This window comes from Pogona vitticeps, chromosome 8 (assembly GCF_051106095.1).
Source record: "Pogona vitticeps strain Pit_001003342236 chromosome 8, PviZW2.1, whole genome shotgun sequence".
NCBI lineage: Eukaryota > Metazoa > Chordata > Lepidosauria > Squamata > Agamidae > Pogona > Pogona vitticeps.
This window is the reverse complement of record NC_135790.1, coordinates 22,613,664-22,637,419: the sequence shown is the minus strand read 5'-3', so window position 1 is coordinate 22,637,419 and position 23,756 is coordinate 22,613,664. Positions and strand designations below refer to the sequence as shown.

The 23,756-nt window shown below is 40.4% G+C and overlaps 1 protein-coding gene across 5 annotated transcripts in view; it reads left to right on the top strand.

Moving 5' to 3' along the window:
* Window positions 1-23,756, top strand: part of LOC110078188 (opioid-binding protein/cell adhesion molecule homolog) — a 789,058-nt gene that overhangs the window by 743,244 nt on the left and 22,058 nt on the right. For 4 of the 5 annotated variants that reach the window (XM_072979113.2, XM_072979111.2, XM_078379829.1 and 1 more), the window contains 3 exons: window positions 16,370-16,504; window positions 18,102-18,222; window positions 19,192-19,343. In XM_072979113.2, the coding sequence (XP_072835214.2) occupies window positions 16,370-16,504; window positions 18,102-18,222; window positions 19,192-19,343 (408 nt within the window). Of the gene's footprint in view, window positions 1-16,369; window positions 16,505-18,101; window positions 18,223-19,191; window positions 19,344-20,398; window positions 20,426-23,756 lie in introns of all 5 variants that reach the window. The other variant, XM_078379830.1, reaches the window with a different exon arrangement.

The window sequence follows — 23,756 nt, the reverse complement described above, 5'->3', positions numbered from 1 at the left end:
AAAAATGACAACAGGAAGAACACATGAGAATTTGTTGGCACAAACTCTTGTTGACTTGTTTCCTTTCTATTGGCACCCAACCACCAATGCGTGATTGTTTGTCTGTGTCTGTTTTGGGAGGGAGTTTTATTTATTTATATATATATATATAATATCTGTCTATCTGTCTGTCTGTCTGTCTGTCTGTCTGTCTATCTGTCTGTCTGTCTGTCTATCTATCTATCTATCTATCTGTCTATCTGTCTATCTGTCTATCTGTCTATCTGTCTATCTATCTATCTATCTATCTATCTATCTATCTATCTATCTATCTATCTATCTATCTATCTATCTATCTATCTATCTATCTATCTATCTATCTATCTATCTATTTCTGCCTTTCTGAAAACCTTAAAATTCAACTGGATATGCAAATTCCTCCTTTTACCTTCTCTGATATCCAGTTTAACTCCACTCCATTACACTCCAGCCACCTGAGCTTGCTATTTGAGGGAGTGATGAACAAATAATTAGGAAGCAGTGATCAGGAATATTTTTCTGATGCACCTTTGACACTCAAAAGTTAATCCTTGCAGTTTGGCGAAGGTATTTAGACCAGCTTACCTTTTCTGGGATATTTAGTGATGCTGAGATTTGGCATCTCTATTGAGAAGAACAGATATTTCATCCTGATAAAAGATATTTGCTGCTTGAGATGTGAGTAGAAATTGTCTTCATCCCGTTTATTTTTTAGACAAGCTAATTCAGCCCCAAAATAAATGTTAATGACTGATGATCACCATGTGCCAGAAAAGACATTGCACCACTTGTTGAGAGCCACTTTAACTTCAATAATTGTCTGTACAGTTAGTTGCTCATCTCTGGTTGACCTTTCTTTTCCACTGCAAATGACAGTTCACACTTGGTGTGTTTGCTTGACCCTCTTATACAAGAGGTGCCTGAATCAGTCGCTGTTTGTTTGAGCAATTATAGAAGGCGGGGGGGGGGGTCTCTGAATTCTTATGTTCACAGTTCCATTGTGTTGGCTCTTGCTTTAGTATAAGAGAAGGAGATTTTGGTTTCAGCATGCATTCCAGGTAACTTTTCAGGCACTGAATCTTGTTATATCAGCTAATGTTTGTGGTCCTAGACTTTGGAAAGAAAACAGATTTTCTACTCAGCTGCAAACTTTTCTGAAATCTCCCAGAGTTTTATGTGACTTTGATAGGAGTAGTGAATCTAAAATTATTTCTGGAATGAAATTCACATTTTGTGGTGAGCCAGTTTTACTTGCTGAATGTCATATCAAAAAGCATCTTGAAGAACATAAAGGTATAATCCATGTTTATGTTGGAAAGGGCTGGTCACAAGGATCATACCCCCCACACATTACAACAGATCCACTGGCTGAAGATCCATTTCTGGACACAATTCAAAGTGCTGGCTCTAACCTATAAAGCCCCAAACAGCTTGGGCCCAAGTTATCTCAAGAACATTTCTCCCTTTATGAGCCTGTCCAGGTGTTAAAATCACCAGGAGAGTCCTTTCTCAGTCCCACCATTCTCCCACAGGAGGCCAGGATGACTCCATCTTTGCTGTCCTTCTTCAAGCAGGTGAATACCTTCCTTTTCAGGCAAGCTTTTGCTAAACAACTGGCTGCCTGAGTAGGGATTTTAAATGGCTTGCTGTGTCTTCCTGCTTTGAATGTGTTTCAGAGCAGATGGCGCTCTGTCCACCCTCTGCCCCAAGAAACAACAATAAGGATGTCATATATCCCATGCCCCAAAGGAGAAGTTAGCAGTGGGAGCCCCATCTCCCTCACAAAAGAGAAGCTGAGTCTCAGGATAAGAAGTACTACTTGCCCTGGGTGTCAAAATGACTAGTTTTTGCACTGTGTTTAGGACTGAAACGTGGACATTCTGTGTGCAAAGCAGATATTATACAACCAAGCTGAAAGGCCCACCTAAATCTCAGAGAGACCTTCTCATCTACCATATTGGATTCCAGTAATTGGATAGTTATGTGTTCATGTTGACTAATGAGAAGATAACCATCTGTAAAGAATGCAGAAGCTTAACCACAGTCTTTGTTCTAGAAATGAGGACCACAAAACATTGTTCAGTTTTAGTGAGTTCCTTGCACTTTATGCAATATTTTATTTATTGATTGTGTATTCAGTGTTTACTGCATATTCATGTAGTAAATTACATGGAGAACTATAGGAAACAGCTGGCAGTTTGGAGGGCACTGATATACTTTTAACCTAGTAGAAATGGAATTACAGGGGAGGGGGAGATGCCAGTCACATCTTGGATGGAATCGCCAAGGAACAAGAAGCATCAGGATGTGGCTGTGAGTTTCACCTGCTCACATGACTGAAATATTCCATTGCAAATTAAATGAAAACAGTGAGATGAGGCAGAGAGAATTATCAGATAATCAGCAAAGAAGAGGGGGGAAAAAGAGGAGGGAAAGGAACAAGTCTTACAACAGACAATTCCTCTCTTTGTCTGTTTGTTTTTGTATCCCCACTGCTTTCCACTTCCAATTTATTTTCCCCACCAAGGTCTTCCGCTTGCCTATATCATGATGATATAAGCCAATTCTCCATCATCTGCATAAACGTCGCAATGCCATAGACCCAGAGCTGCAGCTGAATAATCCATCTTCAGAGTCACTTCAGGTGTTTCTGGTGGGATATCAATCTTAGTGGCTCAGCAAGGAGCCACTGGTGCATCTCATTGGCTTGGCAGAAAGCCTTGGCTGCTGGTAATGATTTGCTCGATGAATTGTGATGAGAGATGAGGCCAGCCGGAGACATTCAAAAAAGAGAGACACTGCTTGCCTTTCAATAGGCTGTTTTAACTTCTCTGTAAGACCTTCTAAGTGACTAATGACTTGAAACTCATGCTCATGTTCTCAGACACAATAGAGAAAGGCTGCAGAAGGAATTCCTGAATCCATTGTTCACATTAACAGTTGCATTGAAATTAGCTTCACACCATTGAAAAAGGATTTTGACATTTCTGGAAATGTAGTAAGAGTTACTGAGCAGGGTTTCTAGGATGAGATTATTCAAAAATTTAAGGCCTTCTGCTAGACAGATATTGTCAGGGTCATTAAACATATAATTGCATTAAATCTGGAAGTGCTACCACTGGGCTGTACTCAAAATCCAGGCTGCAATACTATCCTCATGTGTCTGGAAGTAAGCCAGTGGATGTGTAAGACTGCACTGCACATTAGTAAACACAGTAATAAATTAATAGAAGATTCTTGTAATAACCAAACTGATTACAGTTGAAATTGAATGTCAACAAAACTTCTGTCAATTGGAAAGTAGCCAAAAAAAAAATACGATATACAGCTGATTTAGTACAGTCAACAAATTGGCTGAGATCCTGTTGGCGTAACTTATGCTGCATAAGGCAGCAGTAATTTTTGAGAAATTAAATATTCCCAACTTTTGTCCCAAAGCTTCTAAGGCTCCCGTATTATCCCCTTCATTGCCAGGTGCAATGGGACAAGTGGAGGAAAGGTGTCTTTAAACTGCTGAAAATTGATGCTCCCAAAATGATTTTACTGGTGGTGGTGGTGGTAATTGTCTGTTATAAAGACTTCACCCTCCTGTCTTATGGCTTCCACAGCTTTCTGACATTCCGTATAAAAAGGGACTATACAGAATCCTTGGGAGCTTTGGAACAGAAGTGAGAAATGTTTAATTTCTAAAAAAATCACTGCTGCTGCTTAGGTTGTCAGCCTTACTCTGTATAAAGCACAGCAAGAGGATTTTAAACAAAACAGGATTTGAAATACAAAATAGGCTAAAATCCATCAAAATACAATTTGTATAAAATGAGGGGTGGGTTAGAAGACACCTACACTATGCATGCAAATCCTTCTTTGTCTCATTCTTGAATACGAGAAGGAAAACTTTTCTCCTGAAAACAATGAGATCCCCCCTTACTAGTTGCCATGAGAGTTTTCACCTTTATAAGATTAATTTTTGCACAAACTTTAAGATCAATTGTTGTGCAAAGTATAACACTTACTTTGTTGCATGATACATAGCAGACACTTTTGTTGGAGTTGCATCTTTTTGATCAGTCCATTTGGCCTTCTGCGTTAGCGAGCTTAGGTTCACAGAGGAAAATGATATCAGTTTAGCACCACATTTGGAAAAGTTACTGTAGAAAGAACTCATTTCTCATCCCCATTCTGAAGTTAAAAAATTGCATGGGAGTGAGTAAATCATCAACTGTGTGTCCAGACAACTTGCCTTAGTTGAGATTCTGTTGAGAACCCTCCACATCCCTAGTCCACACATTCACACACCTCTTCTGTGGAGCATTCTCTTAATCAAAGGGTTTAGGGAGAAATAATTTGCCTTTTTGAGTTACTGTGTGTATAATCTGGTCCAAAGAATTTGCAACTTCAATCTTTACTCATTCTGTTTTCATTTTAAACAGAAAACCTCAGCCTAGAAAAGTGTCTGGGAGAACTATACGGAACGAAACAATGGCTGCCCCCATAACACAACATCCTTGGTGTACAACACAACACAATTATTTAGCATATTCCTAGGGATATTAAAGGCCTTTATCCAGCTATTTTTGAAACACATACTGAATATGCAGTACTGATGCATGCTAAACCAAACTCCAGTTGCACTTTTAAAATTAAGAGTAAGTTGTGCTCTTATATGGGGGCAAGGAACAAGCTGACACCCTTAGACTACCTTATGCTATAATAGGCAATAATACTTCTCCCGTCCTTCTGTGCCGCCTTCCTGAACTTTCATAATCCTCTTCTGGTTTTTTACTGCATTTCCACCATCACCCAACCACCAACTAATATAGGGGATTCAGATATTTGGATCAGCCATAATCTAGGGGCAATATGGGAGGTATTAAAAAAAAATCTGTGTAAAAATCCTAGAGTGCAACATATGCTGGTTATATTCTTCACGTTGTATGTTTATTCTGCTAATTTGAGTTAATATTAGTGAAACAGACATTGCTGAATCCAATGCTGTAATTGTGATAACCTACATTTCCCAAAGCCAAGTCTAACATTGACTATTGACTCTCATCTTGTGATATTTCCATCGGACAATGCTGTTACTCCTGTAAGAGAACATGGGATTAAATTCTTTTGGAAGAGGCTTGCTAGTCACTGGTTATAGAGGAAAACAGAGGCTGCTAGAAGAAAACCATTTCGGACAATGCCTCTGAAGGCAGCTGCCCAAGTCTTGCCGTCGGTCCACTGTGCAAAAGGTGAATGGCCAGACTAGTTTTGTTTTGAGTGATTCCTTCCTTTCCATAGTTGTCATGTAGCATGTGTGTTCAAGATAACAGTCATTTACCCTATCCATTATTTTTTAAGTTGGCCAATACGTTGGGTTTATGCAAAAAGGGGCAGGGGAATTAGCATTGTTTGCTTGTATTGTGCAACCCTGTGAAGAGATATGATGATTGTCAGTGAGCTGCCAATCATCACATCCCTTCACAGCAAATGCAGGGCTGTAAGAAGCTCAGGGCTTCCCTCCTCCCTTTTAATTCTGGCCCAAGAGACATCTCATTGTCCTATCTCTGAAGTGCTTGCCATGGCTAATTTCGCGTTTCTGTAATTAGCACAAGTATGTCTTTCTCTCTTTCCTTGCACTCCCCCCCCTTGCCTCTCCCTCCCAATTCCCCTACTTTCTTTTCACAATGTCATTCGTAATTCCGAGAAGTTAATACCTGATTAGTAAATATGATGATGAAAGAGTTCTGGCTGCATGGAGGCCTCCATTTACAATCCGGCTGTGATTGAAAAATTACGTTCAGTTCAGTAATAATTGATGAAAATGGGCTCCTTTCTTTCTGCAGCTGATTTGCTTTGTAATTGTGATTTAATAATGTAAATATCACTTGTTTTCTCCAGAAGATAAATTGCCTTCTGATCTGTTAAGCACATGGAGTCTGGGCCCCTCTCTCTCCTTCTTCTCTCCTGCCTGCAAGAGATTCTAGGAGAAGATAGCTTGTGCTAATTGTTGCTGATTAGCACAAAGCAGGGACCTGTTGCTACTGGATAACATGTGGAATGAGATCTCAGGGAATAAGCACATCATCCCAATACTACAGCTTAGAAGTGACTCCTTATACATTACAAGTTATTGCTAATTAATTTCTTTTTGCAATAAATAAGGTATATCCAAGTTATGACTTTAATGAGAAGTAGCTTATTATCTTTGGTCGAGTATTAGTCACCTTATATGGAGTGTGTCCTCAGTACTAAGGAGTGTTTTATACCATAGTCCAACAGCTTGTAGCATTCCAATACAGTGGTGCCTCGCATTACGACGTTAATTTGTTCCAGCGAAATCGCTGTAGAACGAAAACGTCGTAATGCAAAAATAAAAAACCCATTGAAACACATTAAAACCCGTTTAATGCGTTCCAATGGGCTAAAAACTCACCATCCAGCAAAGATCCTCCATAGGGCAGCCATTTTCAGTGTCTGTCTTGTGAGGAATCTGTTGCAGAAAACAGCAGGGAGCCATTTTATTTACCCGGCGGCCATTTTGAAACCGCTGATCAGCTGTAGGAAAATCATCGTTTTGCGAAGAATCGGTTCCCGAAACAGGGAACCGATCATAGCAAAACGAAAAAAGCCTATTCAGACCATCGTTTTGCAATCGCAAAAGTGATCACAAAAACGTCGTCGTAATGTGGTTTCATTGTAATGTGGGGCAATCATAAAGCGGGGCATGACTGTGTCTGTTTCAGAAGTAACCAAAAGTTAACTATTTTAATTATGTTTAAATAAAAATAGAGTGACTCTTAACTGAAAGTATAATTGAACTGAGCACTCTTTTGGACACCACAACCATTAGTGTAACAAATTATTTCTTAAAAGTAACTTCCCACACTTTACTGATACCCTACGTTTATTGCAAAGGGCATTGTTTCCGGGAGATCAGTTCAGTAGTAAATGCGTAAAGGCAGTAAAGAGGATGAATCATGACACAGAAAGGCCGTAGTTCAGATCTCCCTGTAACAATCAAGTTATTCCTTCAGACAACCAAGATATTGATTTTGCCCAAGATAGACCAAGGAATCTTTGATCCAGTGTCAAGTTGTCCTAGGATAGGGACTATCCAAATTATTGCTTTTCACAACTGTGAAGCATTCTTAGCCTCTGGGTGGGTTGTTGTTATCTAGGCTTGTCCATTGGCATCTCCTGGACAGGAAGGGCTACAAAAGACTCTCATAGACAGTACCTCATATATTAGCTGTGTATATCTTGATAGTACAGTATTATTATTGATGTACATCTGGCAATGTTTCTTGAATGCTGTGTTTTCCCAGCATTGTATGGGACTCCTGGATTGGGTACACTGGGTATCACGTAATTGAGCGTGTATAAGAATCGAGCATTATAATAAAGATATGGCTGGATTAGAGTTCTCAACATCATTGGCTATTGGACATTGTGAACTGATGGGATCTTGACATCAATAACATCTTGAGAGCCACAGGTCTCTATTCCTATAGTAGAGTATCAGTGTTTGGTGTTTAGTTCTACTGTAGGTTTTGTTGATCCTTGATTCCTTTTTTGCCAGCAAATGGTTTTGCAGCTTCAAAAATTTTTTGTCATGTTTTTGTTGAGCATTCGCCGTACTAATAAATGAATTAATACTATAATCATCACCCAGACTGAAACAAGTCGTTGGAGCAACAGCAGTTGGATGGGAAGGCTGTGCATGGGTCACCACTGACTGGTTTTCAGGCCTTAAACCAGCAGCTTTGCCAGAATGCAACGTGGGAAGAAAGAGTGTGATTTGAACACATGGCCTTGCTGATTGTGGGATTTCAATGAATAAAGGTTTCCCATTTCTATTGAGTGTGCCAGAATAACTAATTGGGGGGAAAGCATGGAGGTGTGATTTATCCTGGTGATGTACAAAGGGAATTCTGCAGTACAGTGATTCCTAGTTTGGGAGGGATTACAAGAAAGCAAGACTGGAAAGGGAATTAAGCCAAATAGGACATAGAAGTTAGCACAGAATCACGATACCAAAAGGTTACTCAAGAGGTGAAGATATGTTATTGGTGAGGTGCTTTGGGAGATGTGCCTTCTACCTCTCTGCCCTTCTGCCAGCCCTATTGATCTAACCTTATGAGCACAAATGCCCGGGAGGCTTCAGGCATTAGTTGGCCACTAAGCTATCCTCTTCAACAGTGTTTCTCCAGGGCAAGCACCACCGCCCTGGACTTCATAGGGTCATTACTAATGAACGCAAGTGTAAACATCACGAGTGTTCTCTTGAACATCGGCAGAAACACAGGAAGGGGATTGATGGGAGGGGGCTTTATGCTATATCATGTATCAACAAGGTATGTCTCAAGATTCTTGTTCATCTTTTTCTTAAGACTTTAAATCTTGTTCTCCAGCTTCTGCGGGAAAGATCCTAGTGAGGCCACAGTATAAGTAGGAAAAAGAAAGTTGTCCAGCTCACATTTTTATACAAAGGCATCTCATTTGTGTTTCCCAGAACAGTACCTGATCAGAAATACAAAGTTTGACCTTTAACTCTTCCAAATGTTGTAGTGTAGTTCTCCAATTAAAATGTGGACAAAAATGTGTATATAAGGGTAAGCGGGCACAAAAATGTGTTAACTGGCCTAAAATAAAATAAACTGCAATGTATCGTACTGGGGAAAATTCCTTTAAGGTGGTGCGGATTAGAGGAAATTGTGTATTTTAGAGAACAATCTTGGGAGAACTACACTCAAATAAACAGATAGGAAGGAAAGAAAAGGCGAGGACAATGAAAAATTAAGGGAAATCAAAACTGCAAAATTTATTGATCCATACCACAAGGAGGGCTCCTGTTATTCCTCCCAAACGCGTGGCTTTACCAGAGTGTGCAGTAGAAGTATCTGTTATATCCCTTGCTTACAGGAGCTCTGACCACTGAACTTTAGTACATGATAAACTGTCAATATGCAACATAGTCAATTACTGCACCATAATTATATTCTGCAGCAAACTGACAACAGGAGGGGCCAAGCTACAGTTTCTCAGACTTGGTCTGTAAGTGATGGACCAAAACTAGAACTAAAGGAACAAGCCCGTTCAATTTTAACGGGCTCATCTTTTTTTTGTCAAGGAGGAGATCTCCTGCACAGATCTGGTAGATAGCAGGACCTGCTTTTCTAGATTCACTTGGGCTTTGGGGGCAGAATCAAGCAGGAGCATTCTAATGAACTGTGAAATGAACATTATGTCACTCGCCAATGCAAATGGGCCCATGCCACTGCTGTTGCAACTGGGTTGTTTTGCCTGGGAGCGAATACAGGTAATTTAAAGATATTAACGCACACTGTTAATTGGCATCATTATTATACTGCTGCGTTGCTAGGCCTAATGCACAGTCAGAGAAACAATCCTGCTGTGTCTTAAGTTTCTCCTCTAGAACTTGCAGCGTTAGAGGGAAAAGGACTGGCGTGCTCAACACTGCACGACATCCTGCAGTTATCTTTTTGGGCGGGGACTGTCCTTGCAGCAGTTGGATCCCTTTTTAGAGGGCAAGGTTTAGTGTTAGGGGAAAAACCTGACAAGGAGAACTCAGATCCATTGAGCTGGAAATTTCTACATCTCATCTTAGCAACTCTTCTATAAGCGTCGCACCCCATGGGCACACCACAATCTGCTAAAGAGTTTCTCTTGCATATATCTCATCAAAACGAACAAGAGCTATTACAGGAGCATTACTGTGTTTGCATACAGCTCCCACTGGTTTTAATGAGGCTTGCGTGTGAGAAAATGTGTGACAAATTTTGGGGTGCAATTGCAGAGTTTCTAAGTCAAGTCTTTTACTGTTGTCGTTATGTGCTGCCAAGTCATGGTATCTGGCGAATCTCTGCTTCTGCCAGAATTTGGCACACACAGAGAGAGACAAGTTCTTGTAGCCCTTTACCGTGGCACCCTGTGTAAAGCACATGTTTGGTTCAACAGGAGTGGGAGAGGGGAGGAGAAAGTCCCAGTTCTGCTGGCCTTGTACACCAAAAAAGCTAGCTGGGTCTTGACCAGAAAGTGTACACCTTGGAACTACCGCTGGAACAAATTCCTTTTCAAAAATAAATGTCTACAGCTGTGCAATGTGTAAGCAGCAAATGTATTGATGTGCCCGACTACACCTTGGCCATTAAAAAAATGGGAGGGGGAATGGTTTCCCATCTTTGTGTCATCCACTTGCAGGCTATGAACACACGGATATTTCCTATGCAGACTGAGCAGAAAATAAAGAGCTGGCTTGTTGTCGTGTGAGCTAGAAAGACAGTGACCCCAGGGTGCTTTTTCCAAATCAGAATGACTTTAGCATAACCCAATTGCTTGCATTAATTACGGCAAAATGAAACAGCGGGTTTATCACACTTTTCATTAACTCCAGTGCTGCGTATCTCAGACTGCAGTTCTCGACAAGGGTAAAGATGTACTGTAGTGCTCTTCTGCACAAACAATTAATTCGTTTGGTGGAGACAGAGAAGCCTGCACCTCTTACGAGGGAGACGAGGCCCCTGAGCCTGGTTCGCACGTGTGTACAAGGCAAGCACTCAGATCTTGTAGTTGCCACACAGCAGTGTTATCACATCTCAGCGGCTAAGCCTTTTGTAGTAACAAGCAACTTACTTTGATTGATATTGTGCAGGAGGAAACTTATTTCCGTAGTGATTAATTTGTTATTGCTCATTTGCATGTGCAAGTTATCAAGTGACAGGCAGGGTGTGAATGCTAGGATGAATAGGATTTTGGTCTGATTATCATAGTTCCTATATTCTTAAGTGTAACTCAGGGATACAAAAGAATATGGCTGGATTCAACAGTCTCAAGGAAAACAGCTTTTCCATGCTTTCAGAGAACCCACCATAAGAAGAAACATGCTTCCCTGGAAAAATTCACACATTTGCAAAGCTTAGGAGGTGTTGTGCAGAAAAGCAACAGACACATTAAAAATATGGACGATTAAAATACGTTTGGAAAGAAATAAACACAAACATGTTTTAGTTCACGCACGCTATGCATATTACGGTAACTAAAATGCCAAGTAAGTGGGCACAATTTTTTTTTAAAAAAAGAGTATATTTAAAAACTAAGTATGAGTTTCAGTGCAAGAAAAAAGGCTCACGACCCCGATTCAGAATAAAGTCAGGAAGAAAATTCAGGTGGGATTCAGAGAAAAAGCAACAAAATAAAGACTGACATATGTTCCATATCTCTAGTGAGCATGCTGCCATTCAAGCTATTCAGATCAAGATGGTCACAGCTCACCGGCAGTAATTCCCTTCCTCGTTTCTGCTCATATTCTTGGTGCAGGCCAAAAAAGCAGCTGCTTTGCTAAGGGTCTACTGCAAAGTGTGGTTTCTTAGAGACAAAAGCTCATTCCTTACAGGAGGACACTTGGCATAAGAAAGTCCCTGGCAGAAGAAGGCCACTTTATCCTACTGTAGTTTTCCATAAACATCTGTAAGGGAAGACCTGTCCCCATTCATTGGCTGGGGTGGGGGGGGGTCACAAAAAAAGAACATTGAGTGAATCTTTGTAATAGAACAATAAACCTTTTTACTTTTGAAAACAGGACACACACACACACACACACACAGAGTATATGTGTAAGTGGATCTCATTGAGTAATAAGCTGTTTCTCTTTTATACTTCTAAAGCACAAGCTGAATAACAGCAGGAATGCATAATATATAAACAGCAGTATGCAAATACAAGGACAGTTTCTCTGTTCAGGAACTGTCTTTATCATAGTGCCTATGTCTCACCCAACCCATAAATTTCGAGATTTATTCTGATGCCGATATATGGACATACGTTCTCTCTCTCCTGCCTTACAGCCTTCAACTAGGAGCAGCAGAGTAGAATTAGTTTAAGTTTCAAAAGTATCCATGCTTTTGCATTTGGAGAGGGAAGTCTTACAAACACACCCACACATTGGGGGAGGGGGAACAAATCGAAACAAAAAACTAGGGAGTTTAAAGTATGCTTTTCTTTACATTCTCAAGCATATAGGTGACAAATATGCAGATGTTTGACCCTGATGTTGTCTGTGGATGTTACATGCATCTGTGAATTGTCCTTAGTCAATCATCCTTCATATCTGTGTTTGTGTGTATCTTTAGTTGGCTGTGTTTGCTGCATTTAACTGTAATTAAAAACAAACAGCCAGAGAACTGGGGAGGATTTAAATCCCTGCTTAAGAAACCCCAGAAATTCTCCTTTCTGGTGAGAGAGCGAGCAATTCTTTGCTTTTCTCAAAAACAGTGTATTATTTGTACATGTACTCTTAGCTTCATAAACAGAAAATACATTATCTATCTGTGTGCAGAGACCAGGAAATCTCGAGGAAACAGTCCTGTTTGTCTGATTCTTGTACTGGAGGCAAAAGTCTTGTGGGACCTGAGTATTTCTCATTGAGGCATCTTGTCCTGTCAGCCGGAGCCTTTTGAGAATGAGGAAGTTAGTGAACATATTTCACATCCACAGAAAACAAAAGATACAACTATAATGGAAATAGTAAGACATAGAAGACAATGAAACCCCAGCAGCCCAGACAGCAGAAACAACTGGACATTTGTCTTCTTTGCTTCAAAACAGCTGTGTTGTCATCATATAGCACAGAGCCCTAGTCTTTGTGGCCTTCAGAGGCGCTAGACGTCAACTTCATCACACCTAACCATCAAAACTTGGATAAGGGATTATAGATGTCGTAGTTTAAGACATTCAGAGGGAATGAGCTTCGGGAGAACTGCGGTGTAGTGAACAATGGACAGTAATGGAGAGAGGGGAAGCCTAAGGACATTCAGAAGTTACCCTGTGTGGTGAACTAAGGTCTGCTGAATCTATGCTGGGGATGTAAAAGAGACCCTTGGATGCTGAACAGGATAAACACATAAACAGGTACACGTGAGAGGGGAGGAGATCTTGAAGGCTTCCTGACCTTAGAATCTTCAGGGACACAAGAGGTAATAATCTCTACATTGCATTAATTATGCAAATCAGTTGGAAATATCTGATCCCCCCACCCCCAAATTAAAGGAAGCACCAACAGGAAGATTAATTGATTCCCAAGGTGACTGAGTTTCTGGTAGTCTGCCATGAGCAGGCCGATGGGTTGTGTTACAGCTTGTTGGCTCATAAGTTGTGCTAGTTTAGATTGAGGCAGCCATCAGAGTCTGAGCCAAGAAGAACAAGGATGAAAGAGCACAGGGCTGTTCCAGATTCTTCAGCATGTATTTCAAATGTGTTGTTGTTGTTGTGTGCTTTCAAGCCAGAACCAACCAATAAGTCTTTCAATTAAGTGAGATCTTTAAGGAGTGTTTTACCTGTTCTGCATCCCCAGAGAGCTTCCATGGCTAAGCAGGGACTCAGACCTCCACGTTCTGTCACTTTGTCCACCGCTCCACATTGGGTATCTGCCAAACTCCATTACAGAGGCATTAATAAGAATAGCAAAGAATACTATGGCACATTAAAGATGATCAAGTTTTATCTGGTGTCAGTTTTTGTGGGCTGTAGCCCATTTATTCAGATCCAGTTAGTTAGTTTAAGAAGTAAAGGTGTAAAGTGCTAAAAGCAGTGGCTTCTTGCAATAGTACATTTGTAGAGGAGACTAGGCTGGGGAGTATATAAGTTATTTATTTTTGTAATAAATATAAATTGTTTTGTTAGCACTCATGGCGTACTTTGTTGCAAAGCCATTTTGAACACAGAAAAGTAAGAAAATTTATATAAATTAACTTAACTATAGGTAGAATTACCATCACTGCTGAATTCATAAGCCTGTTGAATTCTTGTTCCAGTAAACTCTGAAAACTTTTATGAGAGAAGTGACAACGTCACAAAAAATCTCTTGTACATCCTGGGTTGATCCCTGATTTTAGCAACTACAAAATTCCTAGAGCACATGTTGCTTGGTCATCCTCAGATAAAAGTACAATGGGCTTTTAAGGAAAGAGCAAAAGAGTTATTAGGAAGACTACTGACATTTTTTGGCAAGCTTTCGCAAATATTTGCTTGAGAGAATCAAGCTCCAAGTGACCTCAAGAAAGACGCAAGAGTAGCTGCTGTTTCTCTAAATAATAAATATTCACGGGAAGCACACAGCAAACAGCCCGTCGTGGTGCCTGTTGTCCACAGTGTTGAGATCTCTTGCCGCAGTTGATCTGTGCTCTGACGTGAATCCAGCATCCCATGATTGATGGCGCCGCGTCCGTCATGCAGCCTCCTTCTGAAAGTCCCCATTTGTATCCCTGTAGATGCTTATCTCGCTAATGTAGCAAGCATGGCTTATCACTTCTCGAGGCCCCTTCTGCGCTGAAAAGAAATCACCTCTGTTATTTATGTATTTCTGTGTCTGGCTCATCGAATCTATTTTCTTGCACTTCCAATTATCTTTTATAGAGATCAACTGGAGGATAGGCCAGACCCATAATGACCTCAGGATTATTGGATCATTACAGGAAAGACTCACTAGCAAAGTGAGCTTGGCATTCATTCTCTTTGTATTTTTTATAACTCTTATTATTATTATTTCCATCTTTACGGCCGCATACGTGGGCTCTCTTCTACTCTCACCCTCTAGTCTTGGTGTTTCATCCTATCTGTCCCTGCTGGTTGTTTCTTCAAGGCAGAAGAAGGTGTGTGTGTTTTTTTTCAGCTAATGGGATCATTTCCCTCACTGCCGAGAAATATTTCACATTTCCAAAACAAGAAGAGGTTGCTTAGAATTCCTGACAAAAAGAAGAACAGTGTTTGCATTGCTGTGCATGGCCTTGTTGCCGTGTTTATAGGATTGTGCCCTGTGCTTTTGTAAATATTTTCTGTCGTTACCCAGGAGGGGAATAAAACATAATTTCTCCCTAATGCTTTTTTAGTTCCGGTGGCCTTGCACCCACCTATGGTCCGGCTGGTGATCTCTCACTTTGATGAGTGAAATGTGTTGCATGAGGCTTTGTCTTTCAAAACTACTCAGGAGACGTTAGTGGGTGCAGAATAAGGTTGAAAGATGGTTAACTTGGACCGATGGTGTTGTATGGCATATGAATCACAAGTGAAGATTGCTCAGTCCATACTGTTCCAGCTCTAGGATTTACATAAATGGAAGGCCAGTGGTTGAGGTTGATCTAAGAAGTGAAATGAAGGGAACCTCAGGTTAAGGTGCAAGCAGGTTGGTGGCGTTTGGGCAGGATTGATCTTAGTTATAGACTAAATTACATTATTGACAAAGAAAGGGATTTATTATTATTATTATTATTATTATTATTATTATTATTATTATTATTATTATTATTATTATTATTATTATTATTATTATTATTATTATTATTATTATTATTATTATTATTATTATTATATAGATGTAAGGTGTGAATCTGCAAGGGCATAAGAAAGAGACATGTAGCCAGTGTCCAAAACACCTTTATTGTGTCTCGAATAGCAAGTGGCATCTCAGCTCCACTGTGCTAGCCTTTCTGGTGAAAAATGAGCAAGTCTTTCATGTCTGCATCCTATGTTGTCCTTCTGCCTGAGAACTCAACACTGACTGTTACCCAGTGGTGTTGTAATGTGAATACCTGGAGTTGTTATGTATGATTCTATTGTGTTCTATCCAGAGATTAGCACATGAAGAGGAAGCATGACCAGGTGGTCTTGAATGCCATTGTTCAGCCTTTCTGAACTTATGCTTGCATAAGGCTTATGCATTCAGGGAATGCTCCTACATTTCAGGATTATGCTATTATGTCTCTAATATTTAAAGATTATTAGATGTAAAGGGGAGAGGGGCTTCCTTTTAATCGCATAGATACAATAACCACTGAGCTATCCAGCCGGCTATTATCATATACATACTTCAATATATTCTTTCAAAAAGCTCCTGATGAGTTATTGAAAATAACTTAATTTACATTCATCAATTAAACAAAAGCAAGGAGGAGCCTTGTGGTACACTGCTTAAACTGCAGTCCTGCAGCCAAAACTGCTCCAGATTCAATCCCAGGTAAGAGGCTCAAGCCTTCCATCCTTCTGAGGTCAGTAAATTGAATACCCAGCTTGCTTGGGGGTGAGCAATGTGTAGCCTGCATAATCAAATTGTAAACGACCCAGAGAGTGCTTTGAATGCTGTGGGGCATTAAATAAGCAGCAGACTTTGCTTCTTTGATTTCGCAAGGATAAAATTTAGTCTTGAAGATTTATTTCGACCAGAAGCATATGAATACCACTGCTTGTCAAAGGATCAGAAGGTCTTCAGGTTTCTGAGCAGCATATTAATCTGTATAGACTAAAGTACTGGACTATTTTAGTTTATGTATTTTTTTTGTCTTTTCTTTTGAAGGCCAGGGATTTATAAGTGATGATGAGTATCTGGAGATCACAGGGATCACCAGGGACCAATCTGGAGAATACGAATGCACCGCAGTCAATGATGTAGCAGCCCCTGACATCCGGAGAGTAAAAGTCACTGTAAATTGTAAGTACTCTATTATGTGTACATGTCCTTCTCTGGTAGTAATAATGAGATGGTTGGACAGTGTCATCGAAGTGATGAACACGAATCTGACCCAACTCTGGGAGGCAGTGGAAGACAGAAGGGCCTGGCGTGCTCTGGTCCATGGGGTCATGAAGAGTCGGACATGACTTGACAACTGAACAACAGAAACAACAATAAACAGCCTCATGGCACAGTAGTTAAACTGCAGTATTGCAAATTAAACCACTGCTCATGACCTGAGTTCAGTTCAAGAGATTCAAGAATAGTTGGCTCAAGGCTAACTCAGCCTTCCAAGGTTGGTAAATTTGAGTACAGTGGGGTCTTGACTTGAGAACTTAATCCGTATTGGAAGGCGGTTTTCATGTCAAAAAGTCTGTAAGTCAAGTCTCCATTGACCTACAGTGCATTGAAAACCGATTAATCCCGTAACAGGCCGTTTTTGTTCCATTTTGGTTTTTTTCTGGTCTGTAAGTCAAATCTCAGTCTGCAAGTCAAACCTAAATTTTGTGGCCAGAGAAGTCTGTAACTCAAAAAGTCTGTAAGTCAAGCCGTCTGTAAGTCAAGGGTCCACTGTACCCAACTCACTGAGGGAGGAGGCGGCAATGTGTAGCCTGCATATATAAATTGTAAACCACCCCAAAGAATGCTTGAAGTGCTATCAGGCAGTATATGATCAGTACACTTTGCTATAAGCATGTGTTTATTTGGTTTATGGCAGAACATTCTCTCAGAACTGAGACTCAAAGGTCCACATTAAAACAGATTTTAAAAATAACTAAATAAAGGTACAACTAAAAACACTCAAAAGTAATTTCTCCTAGAGTATCTTAAATTCTATTTATAGCAGAGGAATGAAAAGTATTTTTTTTCCTTTTCTTTCACTCCCCACTGAGAAGCAAATCAAATTTTTTTTAAAAGGAGAAACAGAACCTTTCTAATGATTAACCTTGTACAGAGTAAATTAAGAATCCTCGGCTTTCAAACGAAGCATGCAGAAGTCTTGTGCGTTAATTGGCTTATGTTCATGCTAAAAATGACAATATATTCATTCCATACATGCTTCAAGTCTGTGATTTTCTGAACAAATTGCTCTTTAAAAGTTTGGTCACCAATGGGGAGCTCAAACACTCTTGAACTTTGGCAACAAATGCTTCCCCAGAAGCCCCTGGGCATTTCAGAGGCAACTTGAACAGTTTAAAGGAAATGAATAAAGGAGAACTTACAGTTCACTCAAAGGCCACTATCACTCTATCAGTGAGTCTCTCCTTTTGGATAAAGCAGAAGAGAAAGACCAAATGCCATTCAACTTGTGTTTCGGTCTATCCTGCACAACGAAAGCCCTCTTAGATCTTCATTATAACCCCGTCTACTATTTATGCGCTTTGAAGTTGGGAGGTTGGGATTCCAAAACCCATCTCTTTGCAGTTGACCTTTTTTTAATGAGCTTGAGTGGGCACCCCAGAATTTGACTCCAAACAGTTCTCTTTACCTTCTGAGTCCTCAACCCCAAGAGCTTCATATGGACACCTGACGAATCTCCCAAGTTCTGTAGAATCATCTCTCTTTCCCTTTACAGATCCACCTTCCATCTCCAATCCCAAGAATACTGGAGCCTCAGTAGGCCAGAAAGGGATCCTCCGCTGTGAAGCTTCAGCTGTCCCTGTAGCAGAGTTTCAGTGGTTTAAAGAAGATACCAGGTAGGTCTCTCACCAATTTGTGCCGAAAGGGCAGATCTACGCCATAGGAAAGAAAAGAGTTCTCTGTGCCAAGAGGAGGCGATCTTACAGATCAGCAGAGCTTTCTAGCTGAGCCTTAGGAAACTATTTAAGTTCCAAGCTTACCCTAATGAGCATGATCTAATGAGAATTCTTTTAAGTATGAACAGAATGTCTTCAGCACTAATCATCGCATACACTCTGCTCTCCAATCTCTCTCACTAAGGCAAAAAAAGATACTATACATCACAAGATACTATACTAATTTCACACTGGCTTTAAGCCTAGATAGAAATGAAGCACTACCTCAGTGGCATGACTTAATCATGATTATGAGGCATCCCTCATCATGTCATACTTTCTCCATTCCTTATTACACATCCTCTCTTTTATGAGCAATATTAAATAGCCATAGTATTTCTTATCAATGTAGTTTTCATTTAAATGTATTCCTTTTTGTTTATTCAAGCTGTTCAATCATTTAGAGAGAAAAAAGTTGGCCTAGAAAGCTGCATATACCGACTCAGATTTTTGGTCTCTCTAGCCAGAGATCTATCTGCATGTATTTGGAAAGTAGCTTTCTTGAGGATCCAGAAGAAAAGTGCATGAAGTGAGAAATTTCCAGCTATTTTTAGAAACTGCCATGAGCCTAGCTCCTCCTTTCATAACATCTAGCAGGAATGTATTCCAGATCAATCAGTGATGACCTAGAACACAGGATAATGGAATTCAAATCCCCATTTAGCCACAAGAGTCTGAATTACGCTTGTGATCTGTCATGGTAGCTGTGGGGCCACCTCAGCGCCACCAAAGCTCCTTGGAAGAAGTGTGATGTATAAACGCAAGCAATATATTAACTGCTGTACCTCTTCTAAACATTCTGGGAGTTAAGTTAATTTCACTTCCAGACGATGAGGATTGATGTAGGGCCATGCTTTCCCTTTCCCATAGATTAGCCAATGGGCTGGATGGTGTGAGGATCGAGAACAAAGGTCGAATGTCCACGCTAACCTTCTTCAATGTCTCAGAGAAGGATTACGGCAACTATACCTGTGTGGCTATCAACAAGCTGGGGAACACCAATGCCAGTATAATCCTTTACGGTAGGTACAAATACCACTGGGATACATGGACCATGCACATCATACACCTTTGCTCACCTGTGCTGAGGAATGAAATGGGACAATGGTGGAGGAATCTCTGTAGAAGGAAATAGTAGACAGAGGAATACGTAGATGCAGCAGGAGGTGGGTGAACTCCAACAGCTAAAGCACTTTCTCAAGAAGGAGACAGTCCATTTACTAAACACTTCCCTACTGCATTGTACATTTTTACCTTACTTGAGTGCTTTACAACAGACTAAAGTTAGGGCTCTAACATATTAAAGTAGGTGGGAAATTAAATGTTTCTCTTTTGCAAGGACAATAACATTTGTTATTTCAGGGTGTTGTTTTTTTTTTGTCATACTGCAAACTGTGATTCTAGAAAGAAAAGTATTGATGGTAACAAAGATTAAATGGGATGCTCACAGCAAGCTCTTTTCATGTGTCCAGAGTGTTCCAGTAGCCACAAGTGCACTTTCTGTTGTTGCACACATTCACACATCAAGTCGTGGCTATAGATAGGAACTGGACATTGATAGGCGCTTTGTCTAAGCTTGGGGTGGGCAAAGTCCTGCTAGATATTGTTGCATGAAGATCTCATCACCCCTAGGTAGCATGGTCATCAATGTGGAAAACTGTTGGTGTTGTGGTCCAACAACGTCCAAAAGGCTACAGTTTACTCAAGCCCAAGTCCATACTTTGCCAAAGTGCAAAATTTAACTAACATGCCAGCTGGAATCTTAAAACATCCAGGACATTCCCCAGTGTTGTATTGCCAGAGGCTATGCAAGTTGAGACTTGTAAATTATTACCCACACACCCCCGTGACTGTCTTATATGTTGTCACACCTATCACATCCGCATAACCATTGCTATGATCTCTGTTTGCATAAGTTGGGTCAACGTTCTAATAATCCACTTGTTCTTCCATTCCTTCATGCATTCATTCACTCAACTGTCTGAAATTTTGAACTACATTTTCCCTTTCTTTCTTTTTTTTTTCTTTCCTGTTTCCTCTTCTCCTTCCTGTGTGCCCATTGTGTCTTCTGTTTTAGAAATAAGTGAACCTCCAGCACTGGCAGGTTGGTACAAGCATGGTTCCTTCCTCCTTTTGCTTGCAACACACCAAATGCCGCTTTGCCAAAAAAGCAGAAGGGCTGCTTCTCACACAAGACATCAACGCATAGGGACGTTTGGCTGATTTGGTCTTGGAAGGAAGGAACTAAGGCAGTGCATTTAAGGTGCAACATCAGGGGAATCTTTCCACAGCAGCTAATTCGTGCAAGTGATTTCTGTCAAAGGCAGTCATCATGATCAGTTAGGCCTGGAACAAGATGTTGTGATATATACTCACCTCCTAGCAGGAGTGGTCCCATCCAAGGCTGTTGCTGTTGGGGATGTGGAAGGAATCTGGTTCTAGTCTATGGTTTGACAGGCTTTTCATGGTTTGCAGTCCGCTTCTTGGATTGTCTATGAGATGGATACATTCTTGCTCTCTAAAATCTTCATGTTGATGGTTGTATACAGATGTCTAAAGAAAAGTGCACATATTAAATGCATGCAAAATTCCATTTAGATACACTTTAGTTGACGAGGTAGGAAATAGATTTAAGCAATGCATATAGTTTCAAATATCTGCAAAAAAAAGGTGTATATTAGGAAAAATACGCTATGAAAGGCTTTAAAGATGTCAGTGCTGTAAAGCCAAGATCTCCTGATGTGGCTAAACTGCAATTGCCAACATTGCCTACCATTGGCTGTGTTGCACAGAGCTAACCGGGTTAGAGCAAATGTTAAAGACGATGACTCCAGATGGTTTCAAACTGTGCACAGGATCAAGTAGAACGGTCTCCTGCATTAATCTGTTCATATGAAAAGCAAATGTGGCAGCTACCAGACACAACACATCTTATCCTTTTCCCAAAGAAAGGAAAGTGGATGAGTCCCCTTCTTGAGTCAGCCAATCTGCTTGAGGTAGAATATCTTGGTCCACAAAGAAAGAAGCTAAAGAATGTAGATCCTATAAAGAGTTGTGAAAATGTATGGATATGTTCTGAGGTATTAGAAGGAATTTTCATCTCCAAAGTAGCATCTTCCACACAAATCTATTTGCCCTCAGCCCACAAAGTATTTAGTACTTCGTGCAGCAGACTAGATCCAGTACTTTTGATCTTGTCCATAACACATATCAAAAACTTCTACCTTTTCTCTCTGTATGTATTTCTTACTTTATGCAAAGCTTCTTTCCAAGGCAAATGTCTTACTGTATCTGGCGATGGCTGCTTTCTTCCTTGGGTTGGGGTTCAGGAAGGATGGGATATCATTCTCATGCCCGAGAAGAACTTGTGCTTGGAGCTGGAAGGAGGATAATTCTGCCAGACATGGCCTTTCCAATAAACCCCTGGCTTGTGTGGCTGATGACTTTCTCCTACAAAGAAATGGAGGAAGAAACTAGAATAGGATTTCCCAAACTTGTTTTGAGTCACAACACTTTTTTATAATAGCCAAGTACGTTGGACAACCACCTGGCATATAACCTTTGATTTGTATTCCTGTACTAAGGAGGAGGTTGGACTCGATGGTCTTATAGGCCCCTTCCAACTTCACTATTCTATGATTTTATGACCCTCTAATTGCTCCAGTAGATGAGCTATGTTTTGGGAACTTCAATGACAATTTCAACCCTTTCCAAGACCAGTCTACTTCATCTTGCAGTTCACTTTTTAAGTGTTTCCATCAGCACTGCAAGAATTAAGATGATAGAGAATTAATCTATTTTCAATAGGTCTTTAGGATCTGACTTTGTTATAGGGATGTGGCAGTGCCGCATTTCATTTAAACTGGCTGTCTTGACACAGCACGACAGCACGATGAGAACTCTACATCGCTTTTGAGAGACCTTTTTCTCCTGCACAAGATCAAGATGAAAAATTATGTGTTTTCTTGTCATGTTTTCTTTTCAATTTGTGTAAAAAAAAAAGCATTTTGCTCAAAACTCTTGCCTCTGTGTAAAACAATTATCTTTTTCACTTTGCACAACTAAGCACACATAATGCACAACCAACAACCCATCTAGTACTACAATGGCTATTGCAAGGCAATGATGATCACATTTGTCCGTGCAAGTTCAAATATATGCTAAAGTACCCAGTTCTGGGAGGCTGGTGTGTGTGTGTGTGTGTGTGTGTGTGTGTGTTTACATTGTTTATTCATTGTTTTCAACTAAGAAGGATGCTTCCCCTAACCACCATCTCTACTTTTCCTACTGAAGAGAAAGTTACTCACAGCCCATTTCCTTTTGGCTGACAACAGCACCAATAGGTTTGTGACAAACCCAGACCTACTGGGATATGTCACACAGTTACACTAAGCTGCCACCAACCATTCCCTTTAAGAAGTCACACAGACCAGGGATGGATTTTTAAACAATAAAAAGAATAAGGTTTATTTTAAATACACACAGGGAAAAATAAACAATCAGGTGAATAGGATAAAGTAACGTGGCTTATTCTCACTCATACAAGCATACAGTTTGGTTCACACAGAACCCTTAACTTAAAGCACAGACCCTGAACCTATCAGTTCTGGCTAACCAACAGACACCTGAACCTATCAGGTTGGTACTCTGACACACAGTAGTACCCTGTCTGACACACAGACTCCCACAACAGCTTCTTCTTCCCAGCTGCTGCTTCGTCACATCCCAGTGTCTCTCAGTGTCTCCCTCTCACCACACAGGCATCACATATTTATACAGTACAGCCCCTCCTCCTGATGTCCCGCCTTCCACTCCCCATAGGATGGAACTTTCCCTCCAAACCCATGACAGACAGGTAACATCAGTGCTGTATGTAACACCTCCCCTCTTTATAAGTTGTTTTGTAGGGGGAAAGCTAAGGTGCTTTTCACCAAAAAACAACCTGGGTAAAATACACAACAACAGTTATACATACCATATTATACTTACTTATACTTACATTCTAAGTTAAACCATAGCAAATAGGCATTTAAACATTTACCATATATATTACATTAATTTACCTTTATTCATACAAACCAATTCAAAAACAGGTACATTTTACTTTTTGTCATCATTATATACACATAGTCCATATTCTGTCGCCGTCTTCATTCTTCAGGTCTTCTTGATAAGGCGTCAGCAACACAGTTCACTGACCCTCTGACCACCTTCACTTCAAAGTCATAGTCCTGTAGGTTTAAAGCCCACCTCATAAGTTTGCTATTGTGGGTTTTCATTGTCTTTAACCATTGCAATGGTGAATGGTCAGTACACAGAATAAAATGTCTTCCCCAGATGTAAGGCTTGGCCTTCTGGATCGCGTAGACTATGGCCAAACACTCCTTCTCCACGGTTGCCAAATGTCTCTCACCTTTTTGAAGTTTCCTACTCAG